This window comes from Cheilinus undulatus, linkage group 11 (assembly GCF_018320785.1).
Source record: "Cheilinus undulatus linkage group 11, ASM1832078v1, whole genome shotgun sequence".
Lineage (NCBI taxonomy): Eukaryota > Metazoa > Chordata > Actinopteri > Labriformes > Labridae > Cheilinus > Cheilinus undulatus.
Genome location: NC_054875.1, coordinates 15,492,064 through 15,516,724, shown reverse-complemented (window position 1 = coordinate 15,516,724; position 24,661 = coordinate 15,492,064). Strand labels below are relative to the sequence as shown.

Sequence of the window (24,661 nt, the reverse complement as noted above, 5' to 3'; positions counted from 1 at the left end):
GCTTTTGCTTGCCATGCCTGTCAATCTTCCTGTTCCTTTACCAGCTGCTCAATCTGTGATAACAACCTCTGAGGACAATTTTAATGGAACAACTGTGAACAAACCCTTTGCCTGACAGTCTGATTCTAAGAACTTTAGGACTGTCAAATGAAAAGCCTCTGTATGTCTTAAATTTTGTTTTTTTTTTCTCCTTGCATATGGGAGGTTATTTATTTATTTAACCTTTATTTAACCAGGTTAGTCCCATTGATATCAAAGATCTCTTTTTCAAGGGAGACCTGGCCAAGAATGGCAGCAATACAGTTTCAAAATCAAACACACTCTAATGCACACAGTTAATAATAAACAACAGGGAAAGTAATAATAAATAAATAATCAAAAACAGTGGCATAGGGACAATTTGGTTCAAGAGTTAATTCAAGAGGTTCATTGATATAAGGACAAAACATTCTTGCCTGTGTCTCCACCAACTTCCCGTCAATCTTCGCAAAGCCATCAAAGAGGGTTTTGTAGAGGAAGTTCATCCGTGCGGCTGAATCATTGGAAGGAAGGTAGCTGAGAACAGCAGCTTTGTGCTGCTGGTACATGGATAAGATGATGTTCACTGCCAGCTCTCTAACCCCTGATGCGCTGTGCTCCAAAGCTGCTGTACAGAACTGAGAAGAAGACAGACATTCAGTTAGCATGTCAACTAAAGTAACCAGGAATCATGTTACCCGATTTTTACTGGTATCTGATCTGCTCATATTTACAAATTATTCTAGACAATCAATATTCATATTTGAATGCAATTTTGACCTAAAACCTCAGTCCTTCAAAACACAATGTTAAGTAAGTTGAAGGTGAATAAACTAATACACTTTAGTCCTTAAAATACACTTGTGAGTATAAAGAATGATAATGAATAAAGAAAGAGTCTTCAACTGACGGTTTGTTGGTCCAGCCAATTCCAAGGACTTATTTGTTCATATGATCAACAGTTACAGCTGATTTAGGCAGATTTTTTTAAAATATGGGTTGTGAATATAGAAATTTTAATATATGCTGATACCTGGTGATGCCAGTAATATTGTGTATTGCTCCGAGTAAAATAGAGCTACATCCTGTTGTTTAAAAAAAAAAAAAAAATGACATTGCCAAGTTATAACCTTTGTTGATCATAGACACCTATGTAAGGAATAAGAAAGGGATTCTTTTGTTTATTATATGAAAATTATTGTACATTTTGAAATATATTTCATACATAATTTTGGCGACTGTAGATCAGCGGTAACCTTGTAAAGCTTATAGATTGGCCAGATTCTGTGTTTGTCATCAGGAAGATCAATCTTGTAAAGCTTCACCCTTGTCTTGAAAAAGAGCAAAAACAATTTTTTAAACAAGAGAAGCTTTCAGTGTGGTTTTCTGCTCTTCTTTTTTAAAAAAGACATGTTTTCCAGTTATGATAAAAATACCATTATAGCTTTACAGGCTTGCAGAACAACTAAAGTACAACCAAGACTACTGCCTCTTTCTCCTCAAATGAGATTGCGCTGTCCAGCCATTTTCTGGCCAGGAACGAGCATTACAGATTGAAACCTTTAAAGCTGGACCTGCCTTATGATAGACATGTCAACATGTGATCCACTAGCTCTGCAGGGTTAGAAAGTTTCTAATGCTGAACATTTGAAAATTTGCAAACAAAATCACATGCAGGTTATGAGAGCAGATCTGTTAATTAAATAACACAGGGTCACAGTTGTACTTACAGTAATTTTATTCTTATTTGTTTGATGTGTTTTTGTGTAAGTACATTTATTACAATAAATGGCAAACCATTCTTGGACTGTGACTCATCTTGTACACTTCATAAACAGTCGCTCGTTCATCAACAGTAGACAAAACTCCTGTTTTTTATTATCAAACTAAATGAAATTCAACACAGGATTCATTCACGAAGAAATTAAACAAAAAACTTCACTGTACCCTCCTCCCATTGATGCTTTTTCTGTCAGGCTTTCAGACCCTTGTAACCCAATGCTAATCCTTACCCTAACTCCACCTGTTGAATAGCTTCAGCTGCACTGAAACATTTTTTGATTACTGCTTTATTTTAATTTTACATTTTAAATGTGTTTAGATGCTTACCATAATTCATAGCCAGGTGAAATTAAGTTTAAATTGCATCTGAAATGATCAGTACCCTTGCGTAACAGGAGGTTCGAAACAGAAAAATTAGTTTCAGCTAAAAAAGCAAAAGCAATATTGTGCAATATTGTCCTTATGTTAAGTGTAGTTCCATCTGCAAAAGAGAAACACTGCTGAGAATATCCTTAAAGAAAAGAGCGTATGATGAAGTAAGAAGCCCATTGACCAACATAACCCTTTGTCAAGAGTGCAAACACAGTGACAATACCACTAGTGGAGAACATTAACATCCAGGGGTAAACTGTGCACAAAGGCCACCAATCCCTCGCTCAACAGGCTCATGGACAGCCTGCCATTATTCTCAGTCTCTGCAGACCACGTTTCATTTTAATTACAGGAAATTCAATCACCCCCCCTTATTCTCTCTGGTTCCCACCTCTGAGCAGATCACCCAGGTAACAACAGAGGAAAAAGGAAAAATGTTCAAACCATGGCCGATCCAACAACATGGAGAGCTTAAAGAGGCAGATACAAATGAGTTTAAAAGTGAAATTTACAGATGTTATACTTTACCAAGTTTTAGGATCATTTATGTAAAGCCTGTGTCTGTTGTTTGACTTCTTTGTTCAGGATTGGGGGGGGGGGGCAACCAAACCACATCACATAATAGTGGTATCTGCAGATATTTAAACACTTGACTGGGTTTAATCTGTGAAGACATAAATTTACTTTGGTTTTGAAGTGACAGATTTCATTCATGATTTATGATTCTAAGCTCCCCTCCATTATCAGTCAGCACCTTCACAAATGCATACATTAAATATCTAAGATATTCATCTATGTTTACTCTCCTCAGGGAATGTTAGGCTGAAGTGAGAACTTTAATGTCTTATAAATGTTTGATACTTTTAGTGATATTCACAAAGTCAGTCTTCATGTGGAAAACTCCGAACAAGTCTACTGGTACCAGATTGGCATTTTCTTACAAAAAGGGGCCTATAAAAATACAAGACAAATACGAGGCAGACAAAATAAGAATCTTTGCTTGTTGTGGGAATGTTTATTGTACTGTGTGTGTGTGTGTGTGTGTGTGTGTGTGTGTGTATATATATATATATATATATATATATATATATATATATATATATATAATGTTTGCTTTATTTACTAATCTGCAACAGTGGTGTTCTCAAATTTAATATGGAAAACATTACAAATCTGTACTAAGCCCTTCTTTATACCTGCAACACACAACAATTCAAGGCCAAAGAGCTTCCGTGGAGTATGTTGTAGTGTAATTATGTTATTAAAATGCAGAATTGATGTCTTTCATTTAAAAATCCCATCTTTTATCAGTTTCTCCCATCATTTCCAGAGCAGTTTTGTCATTTAGATGAGCTGGTGTTGCATCTAATAAGCAGAGAAAACATTAACTACTGGGTCTGTATTACACTTTGGGAACAGGTGATGACAATGCTGCACTTCTTCACATCAGGTGAGCCACAAAAGTTGATAAAAACATTCTGTTTTCCAGGCTTAGAAAGGTTGGCTGTGGAAACATGGCACTCATGGCAGTCAGGTACTTTATCTTCAGCTTTTTAGAGTGGCAAGTACCACTCCAAAGGGGGACAGAGTTTGCAGGGTAAGTTTGGGAAAATGGGTACAATATTGATTTTCTGTTTAACTGTTACATTTAGGATGGCCTGAAAGATTTACTTTAAAAAAAAATGTCCTCCATTGATGTTGATGGTTATTTCTGATCAGTGTCAATTTTGTCAACTGAAACTATGACTAAAAATATTTGTTAATATCCTTTTTTCCACGAGAAAGAGTCGTACAATACAATACAATACAAGAACTTTATTTAGTGTAAGATAAGTAGAAAAATAGATCTAAAACTGACTAAAAGTAAGTTTAGTTTTCATCAAGATGACTAAAACTAGACTAAAATGTAATCAAGTTTTCATTGGACATTAAAAATCCAAGGTATTTCTCCACTGTGGGTAATTTTGTCAAGATACAATGCATCTGTCGCTATTCAGCTGTAGAAAGCAGGGATCCCAGGTTTGGGAGAATGCATAGAGCACAACACCATGAATTGGTACCAGATTTAGGCTTAGACTAAAATTAATGACTAAAATGTGAGGATGTTTTATGTACTTAAACTAGACTAAAAAGTTTTTTACATTTTCATCAACTAAAACTAGACTAAAACTTTAAAGGGTATGAATGACTCAAACGTGACTAAAACTATTTTATATTTGATCTAAAGACTTAGCAGATGCATCTGCAAAGCAGATGGATTCGCCCGTCTATGTGTTTCTCACTGGCGAATCCATCTTGCAAAGCTCCTGTCTGAACTGTTTGGGCCCGGTTAGAAAGTAACGGGACCAATCAGCGTCGAGGAGCAGTACTTTTGGGTGCAGAGGAGTCGTGACGTAACCAAGCAGCAATTATGGTGGAAGAGATGAGCGTTGATGTTGCTACAGCTCCAGTTTTATCAGAAATTTACAACATTTCTTCATTAAAAGAAGAACAAAGAACAGCATTGAGTTTTTTCAAAGGTTCTGCTCTTTTCCAAACGCTACTAAAGACTAAGACTGAAATTTAAAATAGCTGTCAAAATTAACTCTGTTTCTTATTGGATGATTATAAAATGAGTTGTATTTCAGAAAAGTAACCCTTTTTGTAGCAAGTATTATCCTCAAAGCCTAAGAGAAAAGACATAACAGGGTATTTAAAACTGAGCTGTTAAAGGAATATGCAACTTTATAATGTGTTGTAAAGAACTGATTTGTTGCCTTGTAATGAATCAGTTTGTCGAATACTGCAAGTGTATCTCTGGTGACTGGGTATACACATAAATAAACTTCAATCAATCAGTCGTGGTGTGCCTTACATTTTAAAACTAGCTGTTGGCAACTTGCAGGCAACCCCATCAGATGGCCCAATTTGAGCTGCAACAACTCAGTTCACACAGCTGTAACTGTCCCCTGTAACGCTCTAGAACTGTCTCACTCTGCATCATAAATCTTTGGTCTGAACTGAGCTGACAACCTCTGTAAATAATGAACCACTGTTGTTGCTGATGAAAAACAGAACACAGTCAAAGTTGAGGCTTCTTAGTTAGAGTGGGATCCTGCATTATGATCTTCATTAACCTTCGTTCCAAACACAAAGCGGAGAGTATCATGAAGGATACAAAGCATTATGGCACTCTGAGACTATCTTTTTTACGCAGCCCTAATGGCCCCTGTAATATATTTTGTATTATTTTTGCATGGCTGATAACAGCATATTAATTTATAAGGGCCTGATAAGAAGATTATCTGCTGTAAAGAAGAAGGCAAAGTAGACCTAAATCTGATTAGCATCGGGTATCTCACAGAACATCAAATGGATTTCCCAATCCATTTCATATGATAAATGGGTTTGAATATTGTGTCTCCCACGTTTTCCTTGTAAAACTATTCAGTGCAAGAGAAGAAAAGAGGCAGGCTACTGAATAATGCAGAGCCCTTCTGTCGCATCTCTATCCAGTCTGGAAATGTTTCCCAGGCAAACATGGGAGGCAGCCAACACAAAGAGGACAGGCACTGAGCAAGCATGCACAGACCTGCAAACACAAGCCACCCAATGCCACCTGTGTAGCTTTGGTTCTAGAAGGCGGAGAAACTTTGGAGGATAAACCTAACAATTTGCTCTGACTGATAAAAGCCTTGTAAGGTCAAGAGGAGGGATGAGAAGCGGGGGATGGGTGGAGGATTGATCGTAAAACAGAGAGAGGAGGACAGGGTGGCGTGTTTTCCTGCCAGGCCTGGTCAACAGTTGGATAGTTTGCACCAAGATATTAGATCACTGCTGGAAACCAGAGTGCAGGGGACGTAAAAGGGATGCCAATGGTGACAACACTGACTCAGCTGACAAGAAGCCACTGAAAGCCTGCTTTGGTGAACTGAATTGACCCAGAAAGTCAGGGAGGGAGGGACAGCTTTCCTTTCAGTTAGTCACATCATAATTACAAAGCCAAGCATAATGGAAAATCAGTGTCTTCAAAGTGGTGTAATACAGGCAGAATACTATACCTCTATGAATACTGTAGTACATGTGCAATCATGTTATAGAGCATACATCATTATTGCTATCTCTAGCTGAAGCTGATTCTTTGCCAAAAACAACACTGCTGTCAACAGCTTTTATATAGAAATCTGTGACATCCTGTTTGATCCAACAATCTGGTATAAAGCTGTCATTTTCTTAGCAGCTGTTGTTATATTTTGTACAATTTTTAACTATTTTCAAATCTTGCATCTTCAAAATCATGACCATATATCAGGTTAGTACATGTTTAGTGTGGTCCACAGAGTGTTTCCAAACTATTGGATAAGCTTTTAAATCCAAAGTTTTTCAGAGTGACCAGAAAGTCGTAAAAACACAACACACAACAACTAAAGGCTGCTGGAGTTTCATTTAGTTGAAGATTATAAGATTATCAACCATATTAATGTGGTAAAAAGCATGTAAGTCACAGAAACTATGAGCACTAAGAAGTCACTTCCATTTGCCGTGACATAAAATATGTAAACAGATTTTTTAATCTCCATTTTGGCACAATAAACCTGCCTTGACAAGTACTGGCTGCCCATCTTTGCAGTTGGCCATGTCTGAATCCTTAATGTAGATTATACCTGCTGTTACAAAGCTGTTTCAGACAAGTGAGCCAGAGTGCTGCGGGAGTTAAATCCATTTAATTTTTTTATTGAAGTGTCTTTCTGTCTGACCTACTATTCTATTGTTTTGCAAACCGACTGCTAAGCTTTAAAGAATTTGAATGAACTGAGGGGTCTCTGACAGAAGTCCAGACTGAAGTAAACATTGGATAAATGCATTTGGAATATATTGGTTAACTTACATTCATGACATTGTCCAGGGTGAAGCCAGAGTTCTCTGTACCAAGCTCAGCAAGTAGCTTCTGTACCAGCTCAGCCCGACTCTGAGCTAGACGAGAAGGGAAGTTGGATTTAAAGGGCTTCACTAGCTCACCAGGGATAAACTGCAGGACACGTACATCCTTCAAAACAGCAATTTCCTTAAAGTGGGACATGAGACAAAAACAATAGATTAACAGTCATTTACAGTCAAGCATTGCCATTGTAGACTATAATTATCTTCAGTAAATTAAGTTAATGTTGTACTATAAGACATAAACAAAACAAATCTTTGTGTTTCTGCACATTGTGATGGGTAATTCACTATGAACACCTGGTAGAGAGGCAAGTCATGACAAAGACCTCAAGTGTACAATTAAGGTAGGATGCAGGAAAAAAAACTTCTTACTGTTGTTTAAAGCTCATGGGTTGAGGGGAATGTATGGTGGAAATGTATCTGACATTCACCACAAACATTAAAAAAGCCATATAATTTTCCTCATCACACAAAGAGGCATTTAGTAGTTGCTCTGACGAAATGCTGAACAGACCCAGGAGGGCCAGACGATGATTTCAGAGGGCTGAGATTCATGGCAATGGCCTGCACAGCTGTGCCCTGAGTCGAACTCATTGAAACAGAAGCACAAAATGACCTTCCTATGTTCAAAACACACCATATAACCAATCCACCAAATGTGCACATTCTATACAGTTACATTTTTGCATTTACATGTAGCTGCCCTTGTTGATGAACTTTAAGACAGTATCTCAGCTTGAGCAGTTGACCTCAAGGCCCCCTGGGAAAAAAAACAAACATAACTTCCCCCCATGAACTATTGGTCATATTAAAAAGACTTAGGGTATTTTTGTCTTTGTAGTGTTTAGACATGCCCCTTTTCATTAAAAGGATAGGATTATGGTTAGGATAGTATTGGAGTTAGAAGCTGAGATCATTTATTTAACTATTTCACTCTTTAGAATAAGTAGTTTCAAGGATGACAGTCCAGTTAACATTGCTACAATCCTAAATAACACATTTATGCAAATGAATTACGAGTGTTCAGTACCGCTCATTAAGCAGCATTTATTTTTCAGATTATCCCAAAGATAAGGCAGTTTATTTATCTTCGACTATGGCCATAGCTAAATGCAACGACAAACACAGAGATCCTACACAGGTACTATTGACTAATGAAAGGGAAGTTAGATTGATTTCTACATAGACTATTGCTGTTCTATTTGCTCACTGTGGAGCTTGTGGATAAACCAGCTCTCTGGTCATTGTGTATCATGCAGACTAAGGGCTACAGTCCATCTAAATAATTAGCCTAAAATGCTTAAACACACTTTGTTTACACAGTGAGTGTCTATGTGGGACTGAACATAAAGGACAAATAAAGCATACAAATCAATGCTTTACGATTGTATTGTTGAATGCATTCACATTACTTTCATAAAGTGTTTTGTATGTAGTTATCAAATGTTAGTATTACATCATTTAAATGAATAATCAAAATAATATTTGTTTCCATTTTGTAAATTAAGGGGTGTCAGGTAAGGCTGGGCTATTAATAAAGTTTTAATTTCAGTGCCAAATAACTTGCAGAATTTGTTACATGGTTGTGGCTGCTCTTCAAAGCAACACAACAAATTTACTGAATCATGTGTAATTCAGTTACAGTGCCTATCTCTGCTCGACTTACATAATGTTGTTTTTTTGACATGTTGCATTCAGTTGGGTTATACTAAAAAAGGTGTTAAATGTGTTTGTTGTGTGTTTGACATTGATGAAAATCACAGATTTAGACTTGATTTGTCTTGTTTCAAATACTTCATTTGTAATTTAATGTTGCTTCACTGACATTTTCTGTTTAATCCGTGCACATTCACTGACGAACGTGTTTGGGTTTCCTGTCATGCTCTCACTCTCTGCCCCACCCTTAAATGATGCCTCAAAGGAAAAGGAGGTTACTTAAACTATTTTGTGTTTCTTAGAAGTTGGCTGAAGACCCACCCTGTTTGTATGTGCAGTAAATCAACATCATTGAATCCTCATGACTTTCAATTTGAGCTATAACTCCACCGATAAAAGTTAGGCCCCCTCAGCTCTGTTCAATGCTTGTAATACAGTTGCAATCTTTAGCAATCTTTATTTGTGACTGTATTGCAATCTTCAAAATTGCTGACAGCATTTCAGAAGCAGGAGTGATTTCACAGGAAAATAATAATTTTAAGATATATTTTTTGGGCTTTCAATGCTTTTAATTGACAGAGGAAGACAGTGAATAGAGTCCAAAACAAGGATGAGAGAGTGGGAGGGTAGACATGCAGGAAAGGTGTTGTACTATATTGCTGCAGGGCAAAAGAGTCAGTGGATTTTCCCTACTAAAATAAAAAATAAAATAAAGAAATAAAAGGAGCCACAGGTCAGACTTGAACCTGGGCAGCCTATGCACATGGAGTGCAACCTAAACACTAGCTCATCTGCATCCCAATTAAAGACCCTGTAAAGTGATAATAAATCTGCACTTAGTTTTGTTGTATAACAGGTCACTGTGTTATGAACCCACAAGTCAAATTTCAGTAAGATAAATCATCTCTAAGTTTATAAAATTAAGCTTCAAATTTGTTAAAAATTAGGCAGTAAAATTGGCTTCAGGAAGGTGTGTGAAGCCACGCCCACTCAAGAGAAATACAGAACCCTCAAATTTAAAAAAATGCTACAATCTGAATGGAGGAAAGCACTCACACTATTATCCTGCCCCTTGACCTAACAATGAGCTTATGATCAGATCACAGCTGCCTGACTCTGTGCCAGAGAAGAAGTCCAATTTCTGGCTCAGATCTCAGTTATGACGCTTTAAATGATCCATAGACCACTGTGGCTGATAGATTTGGCAAATTTACCCCACAATGAACCAAAAAACAGCATTCAACTGATTGTTAACTTTCAATAAAGGCAGTGACATCAGCTAACAACAGGCTGTACTGAGATGAACTCCTTGGGGATTTTACTGTATATCATTATAGTATTAGAGGGGTGGGGTCATTTCCCACTGTAGGCTGGTGACATCACCAGTCCACATATTGGCCCTGCCCACATTAAACCCAGCCAGGAAAGGCGTGAAAAACTTTCTAACGGTCTAAATCCAATATTCAATCACACATAGATCTCAGTGTTTTCCCATGTTTACAGCAACCAGTTTGTTATCGAGTGGTGCTGCTTACAACTAAGAACCAAATGTCTCCAAAGCCAAAAAGTTGCTCTTTGTTTGGTTTGGCAACTCTTAAGCACAGGAATCAAAGATGCTGAAACAAATTGTTTTCTCCACCTCAGAAATCCTCAGCTGTAATCTCTGTTAATCAGAGATCCGAGCAAGGGTCTAAATGTACTATAACATTCCCTGCACCCCCAAAAAATCATAATAAAAAGCTTTCAGAGCTCATTAAAAAAGGTAAGAAAGCAAGGCTAGCTGTTCAAGCTGACGAGAAAGCAAAATGCTGATGTAACTCAAGTGGTACCAGTGATGGAGATGTCAGTTAGGTGTGTAACTGTACCTGTATGAAGGCAGTAGCCTTTGCCCTCAGGCGGCCGGCTGACTCTCCTGTCCTGACTAGTAGGTTGGGCCAAGTCTGCTCCAAGCAGTGGTTCATCTCAGCCCGGCCTAACCCCAGACTTGGGATCAGCTGGCTCAGGAGGAGCTGCAGCAGCTTTAAGGAGGCGTGAAAAACCTAAGAGAAGAGCAAGTGGACTTTTAGCTTTAGCCAAACTTAGAGGAATTCAGGGACAGGTTAGCACAAGGGTGATGTCAACCAACAGAGAGGCTCGACTTGTTTACATTTACTTTGAATTAGTTAGAGAATGCAGATGAAGAGTGACATGCCTTTACTATGAACTAAGGTTGCTGATTTTAAGAAGCTTTCTACACTTGCTCCTCAGGTGCAGCTCATCTTATTATGTAAACAATGAGAAATGCACCAGAATGCAACATGTTATTATAATATGTTACTCTTTTGCAGTCGAGCAGTGTCATTTGAATGGAAACTTTGAAAACACACAACTAGATTTTTGGAGTAAGCAACGGAAGTTTGTCTTCATTAGCTATGTATTAAGAATGTGTAGGTGTGCATTTAATTGTCAGTCCATGCTATGCATACTGAAAAAAGAGGAGTGGCAGCACACTTGTGTGAAAGAGACTGTATATTACAAAGCTTTCAACTTTTTCTTGTTGACTAGTCCTGACATATAGTCAGTACAGTTCATATTGAATCAGCATCCAGTGCTGCTTGTGCTCTAAGTCCTTTCTTTACTCAGCACAGCAACAGAACACAACACAAATTTCACTGTGGTAATGGATATGCATCCAGTCATATTTCTTCAGTACTATGCCAAGCCTGTCTTACTTCAGTAAGACAGGCATGCTAAGCAAACAAAAAGCCCCCCAGAGATTTTAGTCCAAGGATGTTATAACATGACCTCTGAGAGAAGGGTGCATTTATCATAAACTAAACTGGAGCCCTGTTGTAGAGCAGAAAATTATCCTGTTAACATCTTAATGGAGCAGTCAGTGTATTAATGTTGCAAGGAAAATAAATCACCAGAATTATTGCGGCGAACACTTTTTTTTATTACAAAACACAAGTTGCAGTCGACCTCCAGAGGGTAACAAGGCGATCCTTGTCAAAAATGTTGGTTTAAATAAGGCAGTTCTAGGAGAGAGAGCCAGGGCTGAACATGGTACAGGGGGATCATTGTCAACAGTAGGCATGTGTGAGTGTGTGTTTATGATTGAACAGCAAGAGCATTAGCTGTGTGAGTATAGAGAATGTGATTTCAAGAAGCATGTAACAGCTGTTAAACAAATATATAGCCATAACACTTCATTGGAGTTGTTTTCTTGACAGTAGCTCCTGTTTAATTCATATGGCAATGTAGACGAAAATAATGGTTTTATTTGTAAGACATTTTTTCAGTTTCCTCGCTAGGTCCCCGATTTTCTTTCAAACACTGATGAAATGTATTGATTTAAAAATGTGAACTCTTTCGAGCTGTTCATCAGGCCAACATCTTACTCTCTCAGTAAGTTGGCTTCATCACAGCCTACCCTTGCCAGTCTAACATAATAAAATGTGACCAAAACAAAATAATACTTTATTCTAAAGACTAAGACTAAATTTAAAATAGCTGCCAAAATTAACACTGCTACCCTCCCAGTATGCCTCTGTACCTCTCATACAGAACATGCAGGTCAAAAGTCCAGGCTTAAGCAGCACCAATGAAATTTTCTTTTGAATAAATGACTCACAGATGAGACTTTATCCAAGAGGGCCCTCTTCACCAGGAAGGTGGCAGCTCTTATCATGTTTCTTAGCTCCTCCCTGGGGGTGGTGGGTGATAGCTCCATAAGCTTCTTGTGCACAACTGAGAGAGCATCCTCTCTATAGGACCAAGTTTTAGAATATGCCCCAGCAACCTGTAAGGAAAAAAAAAAGATTGCAGTTTATACTGTTTTATTTTACATAATCCAAATATGCATTTCACTTCAGCTCTGGGAAACATCAGCCACTCTGCTTCCAAATTCATAAATTCAACTTTGAGCAAAAACGCAATGTTTTCGTTAAGGAATCTTAAATAAAATTGCAGTGAGTAAAACCTGAGTTATTAAGAATCTAAAATAAAAATAATAAAACACAGAAAATAGAAGATATTGTGTTTTGTACATGAAGGCAAACTTGTATTGCATGTTCCATCCCTCACTAGAAGTCAAACTGTTAGGTGGCAGTTTTATCAATATAGATGCTTACAAACACTCTGATGAAAACATTCATTGAGCAAGACAAAGGGCTGCTGTAGCCTTATGTAGTTAGTATAGTATGTCGTAAGGATACAAAAAGTATCTTATTTCTTAAAATATTTTTCTACAATATTTTCTGCTCTTCTTCTCTTACCAGACTTTCCCCAAAGATCTCTATTGGAAGGCCAGCCTCTCTCTGGGCTTTCTCTGTCAGAGGCTCAGGCTCTCCACTCATCTCAGGGCTCTGTGGAGTCATTTGGGCATTGAGCAGCGGGGAGATCTGCTCTGCAGGACTCCTGATGACCTCCATGGGCCTATCTTTCCTCTGAAGGGTTGGCAGAGGCCTCTCATCATATGGTACACTGGTTACCTGTAAGTGCAAGATGACAACATTGGTGTGCAAAGCTTGAAATATTATACTGAAATACAGTTTTATAATTTTCAGAATTTAACTGCAAACTGCATGTATTGGTAATGTACTTATATTTCTGGCACACATGGTTATTGATTTCCTAGACATCCCACTGTTGAATGATTTTCTTTCCTTATGAAAAATCAGTTGCCTGTAACTTGGATCTCTTCAGTAACTCTCACTTGCACTTGATCACTGCATAATATCATCCTGCATTATGCTAACAATGAATGTTTACGATGCAAAAATAATTAAAGCTCAATGCAGTCAGCAGTGTCACCTGTGTCCAGACTCAAATGGCACCCTGCTGGTTTGTACAGGGCTAAAAGCTCTTCCCTGAGGCCAGGCTGGCAGCCACTGTAATCAGCCAACTGTTGCACACTTTTAATTAAATAGTGAAACCCAAACCTGATATGAGGCTAGTCTCAGTAGGTGCTGAGTAAAGCATACAAGCCCCTGACGGTCATCCTAAGTGTTCTTGGTTCCAATACTACAGATGCTTAATGCAGAACACAAGGCAGATAAGGTTTAAAATAATACAGAAATTAAAGCAAGCAGATGAGCTAAAGGTTCAGTTGTCTATTGACCATCTAAAAGACTTCCACAAAAAGTGTCTGCCTATGTTGGACATGTTCATATTTAGAAGATGCTGCATTGTACTACATTCTCAACAAATCTGATATGGCGGCACTTACATCTATCTTAGGTAAAGCAGTTGGGGAGTGTGGCGTTTCAGGTTGTCTGCTTGGTTTGGATGAAACAGTTCCTGAGTCTGGCTGTTGTTTCTGAGGAGCATTTGTTTTTTTCCCCTTTTTGAATGTGTCTGTGGACACAAGGGGCTTGGCTGTGGCTGAATGGAGAGCTTGAGAAGGCAGGAGGGAGAGAGGATCCTTTGCTGGGGAGGAATCATCAGCCCTTGTGATCTGATGAGAAAAAATGTATACATATGTATAAAACTTCTATCACAGAACCAATATCCTGTTTTAACTACACAGTTGAAGCACTGCCATCAGTGACTGGTAACTAACCAGTGCCATGTCCAGCAGATTGTGGACTTCCAGCTGCTGGTAGACACTCTTCCTGTAATCCTCCATTAACTCCTTCTTCTTCTTGGCTAGGTCGTAGTCTTCCTTTTCAATGGCACATCTTTTCTCCACATCATATCGAGCCAAACGCTCTCCCACCTGACAGAATCCATGAAGGATGAAAAAAGACACAATGAGCCAATAGGAGATGTTTAAACAGGTGAACAGGGCAGTAGGGCTGTCCTATGAATTTACTGATGGTCTCATGATCTTAGTCTACCTGTGCAATATTAAACAGCATATCTGAACGTCTACATGCTGTTTTTGCCATATCTACCTCACTGAAATGATGGGTGGGTATTCTAAGTCTTAGAGCATACTTTGGTAAGGACTGTTCCCCTGGTGGTCGTCACAGTGTGTGTGCCATGTGGTGAATCACTGAGATTTACAGGCTGGAAATTTCACAACTTTCAGTAAGTAACACGTAATTTCAATGTGAGGTAAATCCATAAAGTTGAATTAAGTTGTAAACTGGGTGCAAAGTGACACAGCCTAAACATCCATGCCTGAGAAATTTTTGTTCTCTTTTGAACAAAATAAACACAGCTCCTGGTTCTTTATTCTATAGTATCTAAAATAAATATTTTAGCATACTCTTTCTACTTGATTAAGCTCTTTCCTCTTTCTGACTTAAGTGGGCTCAATAAAGCAAAAGAATGACACCAAGCAAAGCCTCTGCTCTCTGCACGCTTTTCTTTGTTGTATGTTATCACATAACAGGTAACACCACAAACTATCCTCTGACATCCTGAGGGTGCGATGACAAGGGATTTTCAGCATGACTACCTTGACAACTGCTCTGTCCACAATGACGATATGCTCTGCTAACAAGGTGTAGTGTGTTTTTGTGTGTGTAATCTTGTTACAGAAAGACTTGTGGCTGGGAGTGGGACAGGCTTTTCCCAGGGACCATCACCACAGCTGTTGAGCTTATTAAGAATTCATGGTAAGCATGGTAACGCTGTATACAAAGGAGGTGAGTAACAGGAATCTGAATAATGTTTAACAACTGCTGTCACAAACAGTGGTGAAATAACACTGAATATCTGTAAAAAGAATACAAGACTCAAACTGTCAAACTTGCTAGAAAAAAAGTATCATCAGCAACATGGACCTGGATGAAAAATCTGGACCACAACTATTTAATCTGAAAAACATTGATCACAGTTTTAGGCTGTTGGCCCAATCATCAAAGAGTATGAACAAGTTGTCCTTCAAAATCCAAAAAACATTTCTCTTTAATCTCCTTTGCATGTTATAAAAAGATGGTAAAGCTCAAGTGTAAATGTGAGCCTTTTTTTTGGCCCCACACACAGAAAGTCAGCCTGACAAACCTTGATTACAGCTATTTGTATTCTCTGTAGGTTTAATGAGGTATACTGTGGGGAAAGTCAGTCTGAGGAAAATTAAAATTACTTGCAGAATGGAGAGTTTTGAGCAAATAAAAATATTGTCACCAAAATGTCAGTAAAAGAAAACAAAATCAGCTTATTACCAAAGCACCATAAGAAATGTTTAAAATAGAAATAAATAACTAGCAAGGTGTTTTTATATGTAAAATGGTTTAATACTGAAATTATTATTGTTTTAAAATATCATTATGTAAGATATGTTTTAATAAAGGTAGTCGATGAGCGGAGAATATCAACTACATTATAATTCAACCTTAAAAAGCATACATCATTTTAAGAGATGATCACCAATCAATAAATTTGGTATGGAGAAAACAGCATGTTTCTACTAAACTGTAGTAGAGAGGGATTTGCTCTTGAAATCAGCACTTGACAAAAAGTGCCTGGTTATGACCAACCATTTATTCAGAGTGAGGTTAAAGATTAGGATCCTGTTATTTTATGGTGATTCTTCAATTTTACTTTCTAAAATCTTAAGTCTTTTCAGGGAAAATCATATCCAATTCCATTAACCAGGGTATTATAAAATGTTATTTTGCTCTTACAAAAACAGTGGTCCATCCACTCCACAAAACATTCTACACAATGCAAAAAGCAAGGCAGAAAATATACATACTGGCCGTTTAAACATTTGAAAAAATCTCATTTTGCTTTTGTTATTACTATGTCTGCTATTTATATGTAGTGTCTGCATTTACTTTTCATATTAAAATTACAGCAGTGTAGAAAATATTCTTGGCAGTAAGGGGGATTGAAACACAGTAAACAATCTAAAAAATGTTGCCATTATAATGACAGGTATCCTCCTAAGCCCTCTTCATATCACCTCTAAACTACAGCTCTCTAATTAACAGAAGGATACTGTGTGATTCCCAGCCTTTATTTGTAGTAGGACAGCTGAAGGAAGACAGAAAATAAGGAGATAAAAAGTGGGGGAACACATGCACCAAACAGCTCCAGGACTGTGAATCAACCCTTGTGACCAGTTTTTCAAGGACTGCAGCTTTGTATATGGGCACCTGCTCTACCAGCTAAGCTAAACTCGCAGGCCACAACTTAACTTTTGTAACTGTATTTAAGTCCTTTCAAAGCCTTCAAAACTAATTACTTTAAACTTTTTTTAGATTTTTAGTAACTTGTTTAGAATCTCAAAGTGCACTCACTGTAGAGATGTGACTCATGGTGCATTCAGCTCACCACTGAGATCAACATTTTTCTGTTCGTGTCTTATAGCCATCTTGCTAACCTACCAGCAGTTACAGTACCTTTTGCAGGTCTGCGATTGCCTGCTTCAGATTCTTAGCCTGCTCAAATTTCTCTTGCCGGACCATGTCCTGCTTCTTTTTGTCCAGGAGACGGATGATGTGGGCAACTTCGGGGTCCTGGTACATGTCAAACGCCAGGTCATCCAACAGGGAGATGGATTCACATTTTCTGAGTGCAAGGACAGATTTAAAGACATGGTATTATTAAAAACATGTAGTAAAAACATTAGAAATGCATTTATTTGTATGCATCGATAACATTCAATCAGTCAAAGCTTGTGAAGCGAGTCGCATAAAGAATTGAGGATAGCATATTTAGTGTCTAAATTCATCAGAGATAATGCTGGTATTGAATAGATGTATCATCATCAGTTAAGTTGGCTCAGTCTTGTGCAATTCCTGATGAAAAGGGAAAAACACCAACCAACCCCCTAAGAAGCGAGACCTTGAGGTGAAACGTCCCTTGGGGGTTGATATATAAAAAAAATATTTCAAAATGTGTTTTTCCCTTTGCATGGGCAGCCACCTGCATTGACTTCAAATCCATGTGACCTTGACAGCCTTATTGGTTGGCTTCCAGACTAAAAGGCTTTGTTGACCAGTGTTATTGTCGTAAGACAAAGAAACCAGGGTTCAATGGCCTAGCCTCACCCCATGAATGTCGTGTCCAAGGCGGCTTCCAGCTGTGTACTGTTGAGGTAGTGTTCGATCAGCTGCTCTCTGCTTGGCTGGGGGTAAACAGATGGACAAATTACACACACACAAGCGTATACACTCTTGTATTACTGCGCTCAGGAAGACCTGACCATTGTTATATAATGCTATGAGCTGTAAGATGACATTCAACTTCAACCTTAATTGACAGAAAAATGGCAATTTTTATTAGAGTTTAAGTTTAAATTCTAGATATTTCCTTAATTCTATACAACACATTACATATTACTCTTTACTTAGTACTTAATAAAACATATTAGCTCTGATGTTTTGGTTTTGGACATTTGGTGTGATGCTGATGAACATTTCTTAAAGAATCAGTTCATTTTGCAGAGAGCAAAGCAATGCCAACTTAAATTAAGGCATTATCACCAACCAGCACTTCCACTGAAAATTAACCCTTACACCCTTACCCTTTTCCAAAGCTACTGCTTCTAAAGAAAACAGGAAAATAATCTTGACAAAACCGATGACGCAGTGTCCAGTGATTCATTGAAAAAGGGCTCGGAAAGTTTGCTGAACCACTCATCTTTGGAAGAACTGACAATTTATCAAGCTTAAGTCTTTGTCAAGTCAAGGCAAATTTTAAAATAGGCCATTTCAAATCGTTAATGTTGATCATTTAAGAATAACTAGAGTTTATCTTCCACCTTGGTAAAATTTGAAGGAATAATCTAGATTTCCACAGTTTCCAGCAAAACTTTTGCTTTACCTTTGACAACATGATGTAATATTGCATGTGATAAATGCTTAACACTTCTCCTAACAGGTAAACAAAACTCAAAAGTAAACAAAATGAGCTTAAAATGTAAAAGTTTGAAGACTGGCCTAACAGGAAAAGACAGACTGGAACAAATAAAATAATTAAAGGGTTCTTCACTGTGCAAAACATACTATTATTGCTACTTGGCTGATTGGGGAAACCATTAACAGCATCTTTAAGTCAACAATAACATTTTCCCAAAGTTTTCAGTGCCATTCTAAAATTTACTTCACACCCATTTCAATAACAGTGAAGAGGGAGCCCTGAAAATACGAACCAAAACTATCTGCATGAGAACATATCTCTGAATAAGTGAAAAGACATTTTTTCCTTCTAAATTGGATGAACTGATACTTAATACTAGCACAAAGTTAAATGAGCTTTTTCTCAATCCAACCTACGGCAGGACAAACACATGTCGGCCAACAGAAGCGGCACAGGAGAACAAAATCTAGCTGACCCTCCAGGTGAGACTGCTGCTGTAGTAAAGGTGCTCAGAGTCGGATTAGTAGTGCAACAATGCACGGCCTGTTCACTGGAATCTGTGCAAGTGTGTGTCCTTGTCTTTCCATGTTTCCTTGTCTGTGTGTGTTTTAAGGTCTCTCTCTCTCTCCTCCAGGACCTGTCCATCTGCAGGACTATCTGATTACACTTGCTAACTAAAGGCCTCCTGTGTGATTACATACTGTCCTCTCTTTGTGTCTCATTACTACATTCCTGACACATATCTACTCACCTACACACACACACACTATTCAGGTAAACACGTGTGCATGAACAGCCATGTTTATAAAAATATCTTTGATAGTGAAAATGAAATAATGCTACTTAAACATCTTCACAGTAGTTGTACAATGTTTTGTGAAGACATTACTGATAGAAATCCATCCCAGGCTGCTGTCCCCATCCTCTTTTAATTTTTACTCCCAAAAAATTGTAGAATATGAACATTTGCAAGAAGCAAATGTTATCATAATAGAAAATAAACAGATGCTTGGCACCCATTATTTTGGTTTATTGAGTTTTATGATGAATAAAACAAATATATGATAAGATGTGGGAAACCTTATTTGACCTATTCTGACTCATTCTCTTTTTGAATGAGGCAGAGTTTCAAACTGTTTATGGAGCTGAAATGTGAGTACATTGACGAGGAAATATCAATAAATGCCTATTGAAGTGAATGATGAAGTAATCATGTGTCACAGAATCACAGCACAACGGCACCACCTAGTGCTGTGTTGATGTAAATGAAAGGAGGGTCACCAGTGAGGAGTGCAAAAACTTACAATTGTGTTAAAAGCATTGCCATCCAAAGCATCTCCCAGAACATTAATGGCAACCAAAGCAACCTGAAATCATAAACAAATGTTGGTGAGGTGGTTGAACAAAACAAACAAAATGAAGAAAAATGCAGAAAGGTTTTTTAAGTACAACTTATGCCCTATTCCCACGGGATAAGTATTACCTAGGGACCTCTGGTAATTTGTAAATTACCCCCTGACGTCAGTGTTTGGTGTGATGCATTCACATGGGAAAAGCAAAGACTGTAATATACTCAAATACACAGGTATATACAGGAAAACAGTTTTTATGCAGTTGATGCTGTAGATATTATTCTGCACTCTGTTCATTTTGGATCGGTACAAATCCACAACATCCCTCCTGGCAGAGACTAGCTGTTGGAGCCTTACCACTGAGTGTTGAGCGACACATTTCAAATCATAAATTGTGTTATCCATGTAATGTACATCTAAATAATTCTGATATAAGATCAGGCACTTTTTTAGACACTAGTTGAAATATATAAGTAAGGTACAATAAAGCCATTTTTACACATATGATGAAAATGACTGAGAGTGAAGAATTATTTATGTGTCACAACTTTGCTATCAATGTCCTGCAGGGTCTTTATTGCTATTTTTGATCAGAAAAAGGAGCAGAGAAAGCCGTACAGGCCATGAAAAACATAATTACCACTCTCAATCACAGAGATGCTGATTCACACAGGGTTAGAATTGTGTGCTGAAATATGTAGGGTAATTTGATCTTACAGACATGGTCGATTCACAGGGGATTAGAAACATAGATGTCCTGTAAGCTTATTACAGATTACCGGAGGTCCCTTGGTATTGCTAGTCCTGTGCGAATAGGGCTTTATTTGTACTGTAGATGAACGTGCAAATTTTTTAAAGAAATGTTTATTGCTATCAACTACTCAATAAAAAGACCAATTATCAGTTGTCTGTGCTTACAACACGACTGTAGTCCACTTGGACTGAATCATAAAAAAAAGTCCCTCCCAAAAACATTTTTGAGTAACTTCCCAGCAATTTATGAAGATATTATCACATTAAAAATTCAAACAATTTACTTTTTGCCTTTATTTCAACATAGTTCTAAATTTCAGCAAAAGTACATAGAGTTGGAGACTAAATACCTTAGATGCAACCATAAGAGATATAAGCACAGAAAGGACTGAAAGATTTTTTTTATCCTTTTGTGGCAACTGTTGACTAAAGGATGTTATTTCATTTCCTAATTTTCAGTTCATAACTAAATACTTTTAATCTAAGGGCATCCATAACCTCACTTCTCTGTACCTTTGTGAATTCCTGCACATCAGTACACCCTCCTGTGCTCTCAGGTCTTAGTCTTCCATCCGTCTTATTGTATCACCTGCCAACTTCACTGCAATGGGATCTAGAGCCTTCAGTAGCTCTGCTCTCCACCTTTGTAACTCCCTCTGACCAGACATTTGTAATATTGACTCTCTCCATTTTCATATTCCCAGTCAAAATCCATCTTTTTATACTGGTATAGTAAGTCAGATTATTCACCTTTTGGCTAAACTACAGGATGTTAAAATCTCTTTTTCATGACACTCTTGAAAAAGACATTTTTAATCTCAACACAGTTGTCCTGGTGAACAAAAGTGAAATACATAAATATAATGTTTTATTCACTGTTTATTTTGCTGATCCTTATTGATGTATTATTTTGTTGTTTTAATTCTACCACGTGATATGACCTTGAGTGATGTGAAAGCTGTAATGTTTCTAAAAACAGCATAGCATAAGATTGCTGTGTTTTTATGGCTTTTTACTTATTTTCATGTTTTTATTACACTTTTATCGATTTCAGGGCGTTCTTATTTGCTTTTTTGTCTTCCTCCTAATGTTTTTTTATTTTTTTTTATTTTTGCCGTGCTTTTATTTAGTTTCTGTGTTTTTAGTCAGAGTGTAGCACTCTGGCAAAAATGTTTTTAAAAAGTGCTATATAAAATAAGTGGATCGGATTGGATAGGACAAAATTAAAAAACAGAGCACATTCGAAAAAGAACACGAGAGCCTTGTATCACATTGCATTCCCCAGGAAATAAATCAACAAACTGCAAAACAGTTTGGACAATTAAATTCAAAAAGTACTGCACAAGTTATCGAAGATAACTGTGATGTCTTGAAATGACTATTAACAATTAAAGACCCCAAAAGTATTAAACTGCAATTTTGATATGGTGGGTATTTGATATTATGTGTCAACTACCATAACGTTTTTTTTCCCAAATAATCATTTAAGTGCCAATTCAAAGTGAAATAAAGCTTATAAAGATGAGGGAGGAAGTCGAGATCTAATATAGGGACTTTCAAGTTTCAAGGGTGTTTAATAAAGCAGTCATTAAACACAAGTAATCAGCCATAAAATTTAGAATTCAGAACGCTCTATCAGCAAAAACACTTCCCTCTAAAACTGCCATTTTAGTTTGCTGTTTTTATGAGCAACAGTTGCAGCACTTAAAGTGCTCTCTTATCTCCAAAATACATCACAATAATTAGGCCTGAGCCTTTGTTTGTATTGCAAGCCAAGCTGATTGCTGGCTAAGTGCTGCTCAATGCCTTTTTTTCTGCAGAAAGGCATACAAGCCTCTATGTTGTTTCAGCGGTTCTTCAAAATTTAGACAAACTGTTTATTATTACTATATCTTAATTAGTTGTTGGAGACAAAAATTCAAATGATTTTAAAAGAATCAAAACATAACAGACATTAAACCAGATGCTTACAGTCAGAACTGATCTTTTGGCTTTTGGTTGTAAAGTTGTTTTTAAGTGCATTTCTTCTGTTTTGGAGTTTACCTGATTGTAGAGATTGAAACGATTGACATAGTTCCTATGGAAGGTTATTCTTAGGTAGGTCCCAACGGCATCTACATGGATTGACTTTAGCTCCCGAGCTTTGAAGCCTGTCTTCTCATTGTCTGACAAGGACACATATCTGTAAGAGGGCACAATGTAAATTTACATTCAACTTCTCGGTTATAACACTTAAATGCATTAATACATTTAAATATGGATGTGAAATCCTGTTCAGGTGTATTTATCTGTTACCCATACTGGAAAAAGGTATGGTATAAAAGTATAGTTTTCAAATATGTTCAGGGGTCCAATATTACATGAACACAGATGCACACAAGGAAGTATAGTTCTAGCCAAGTCTGTAGCCTCACCCCAGTCTGCGTAGCTGCCCAGGGAACCCTTGGTTGCTGACTTCAGGGAGGGAGTCCCCAATGTGGAACTCTACCTTAGCTGGGATCAGGTACTGGTGAGCCAGCAGCTGCAACTTCCTCACCCTACTTCTCTCTTCCAACTGGAGGGTGACGTGTTGAGGGTATGAGCATAGCCTGCAGATTTTTGATTTGAATAATATTAAACTTCAAGTACCAAACCAAATTTGAGAATATTCAAATGAAACTAACTTACAGGAAAAGCGTTACAGCAAAATTCATGAATCATCATGGGTGTTTTAATTTGTAAATTGTTGTGTTAACGCACCTGCTGGACCTCCACCCATTAACAGTGGGAGCATGGACCATGAGCTCCTTTGCACTGAAGTTGTCCTCATGACTAGAAGAGTTGATCACATTGAATCCTATCTTCCTGGGCATCCCTCTAATGTACACTGAAGAAAAACGATAAGGATAATAATTCTAAACTTAGTCTTATTCAGTCAGGGTTCTTGTTAGTTTCCTGTGGTCAACATACATCAGGTTTCTTTTCAGATTATAATAGATATTATATTTTAACAAAAATTATAACTAAAAGTACAGTAGAAGTCATCTCTAATTAAAAAAGTATTTATCAGGATTGTTTATTATTAATGAGAACTGTAACACTGCTTTAGAAAAATAGTATTAACCTATGGTGGTATTAAAGGTTTGTCATTTATATGTTAGCTATCAAATATCATTTTCATATTGTAAGAAACACAAGAATCAAAACAAACATGTATCAATCAATAAATTTTTTTTTTTTTTTTTTTTTTTTCAAAATAAAAAATAGTAAGAAAGATTTAATATCTGGCTAGTTTGCAACGTTAAATTGTACTTTATTCTTCCCCTATGTGCACTGAGTGCACGTTAGTAACGTCATCCTTACGTGTGCCAAATTCAGGAGACATCAAGATTTGTTAAATGTTTACTTCTGTCGAACAGGATGTAAAGGTTGGTCGTCTTTGGCGAAAATAAACCTTACTTTATATGGCCACACAACCTCCCTAGCAAAGACAGTGAAGTCTTTCTTGCTGACTTGAGCATGATGGGCGTGGGGCATTAGCGACTGTTAACTAATCATCCAGCCAACATGGCTCTTCGTACAGTAGCTGTGTTGTGAAGGTATTTTCGCCTGCTAAAACGAAAAGTATGTCGTGACAATTGCGATACATCATTTCTTACGTTTTACTGACAAACATTCAATACGTAAAAGTTTTCACGACGTACATTTCAAATAGTATCTTACCACTAACATCACCGTAATGTTGACAGCTCGCAGTCCCATTTCATCTCCATAACCACCACTGACAACAATCAGCGCGCTGCGGGCATGCGCAATGATAGGATTGTCGTCAGTCGCAATGGATTGTCGTCATTGTATTTTTCCAAGCTTTTGAGCACCCAAAGTTATTTAAAAGAGTCAACTACAAGCACTCTTATCATGTAAGTTGCACGCAATTTATGAGAATGGTCAGATATATTAACACATAAAATATATTTGTATTGCGTATTTACAACAGCTTCCTTATCCCCGATATCAGAAAAGTTAGCCGTAGTTACTACGAGCCAAAATGTAAGTTTATCTTCCAAAATAAAAGCACAAAATGTTCGGTA

General features: G+C 37.4%; 1 protein-coding gene across 4 annotated transcripts in view; it reads right to left on the bottom strand.

Moving 5' to 3' along the window:
* The window catches only part of cep104 (centrosomal protein 104), a 36,966-nt gene extending 12,591 nt beyond the window's left edge, over nt 1-24,375 (bottom strand). For all 4 annotated transcript variants that reach the window (XR_005992564.1, XM_041799476.1, XM_041799477.1 and 1 more), the window contains exons 1-14: nt 24,294-24,375; nt 23,331-23,457; nt 23,006-23,179; nt 22,635-22,773; nt 19,791-19,853; nt 17,676-17,752; nt 17,025-17,193; nt 14,291-14,446; nt 13,958-14,185; nt 13,005-13,220; nt 12,362-12,529; nt 10,614-10,787; nt 7,040-7,216; nt 456-656 (exon numbers count right to left, since the gene is read on the bottom strand). Coding sequence is in view for 3 of the 4 variants with exons in the window: in XM_041799476.1 (XP_041655410.1) it covers nt 456-656; nt 7,040-7,216; nt 10,614-10,787; nt 12,362-12,529; nt 13,005-13,220; nt 13,958-14,185; nt 14,291-14,446; nt 17,025-17,193; nt 17,676-17,752; nt 19,791-19,853; nt 22,635-22,773; nt 23,006-23,179; nt 23,331-23,443 (2,055 nt within the window). In the remaining variant the exon portion in view is untranslated. The remainder of the gene's footprint in view (nt 1-455; nt 657-7,039; nt 7,217-10,613; nt 10,788-12,361; nt 12,530-13,004; nt 13,221-13,957; nt 14,186-14,290; nt 14,447-17,024; nt 17,194-17,675; nt 17,753-19,790; nt 19,854-22,634; nt 22,774-23,005; nt 23,180-23,330; nt 23,458-24,293) is intronic.
* Between the last annotated feature and the right edge of the window lie 286 nt (nt 24,376-24,661).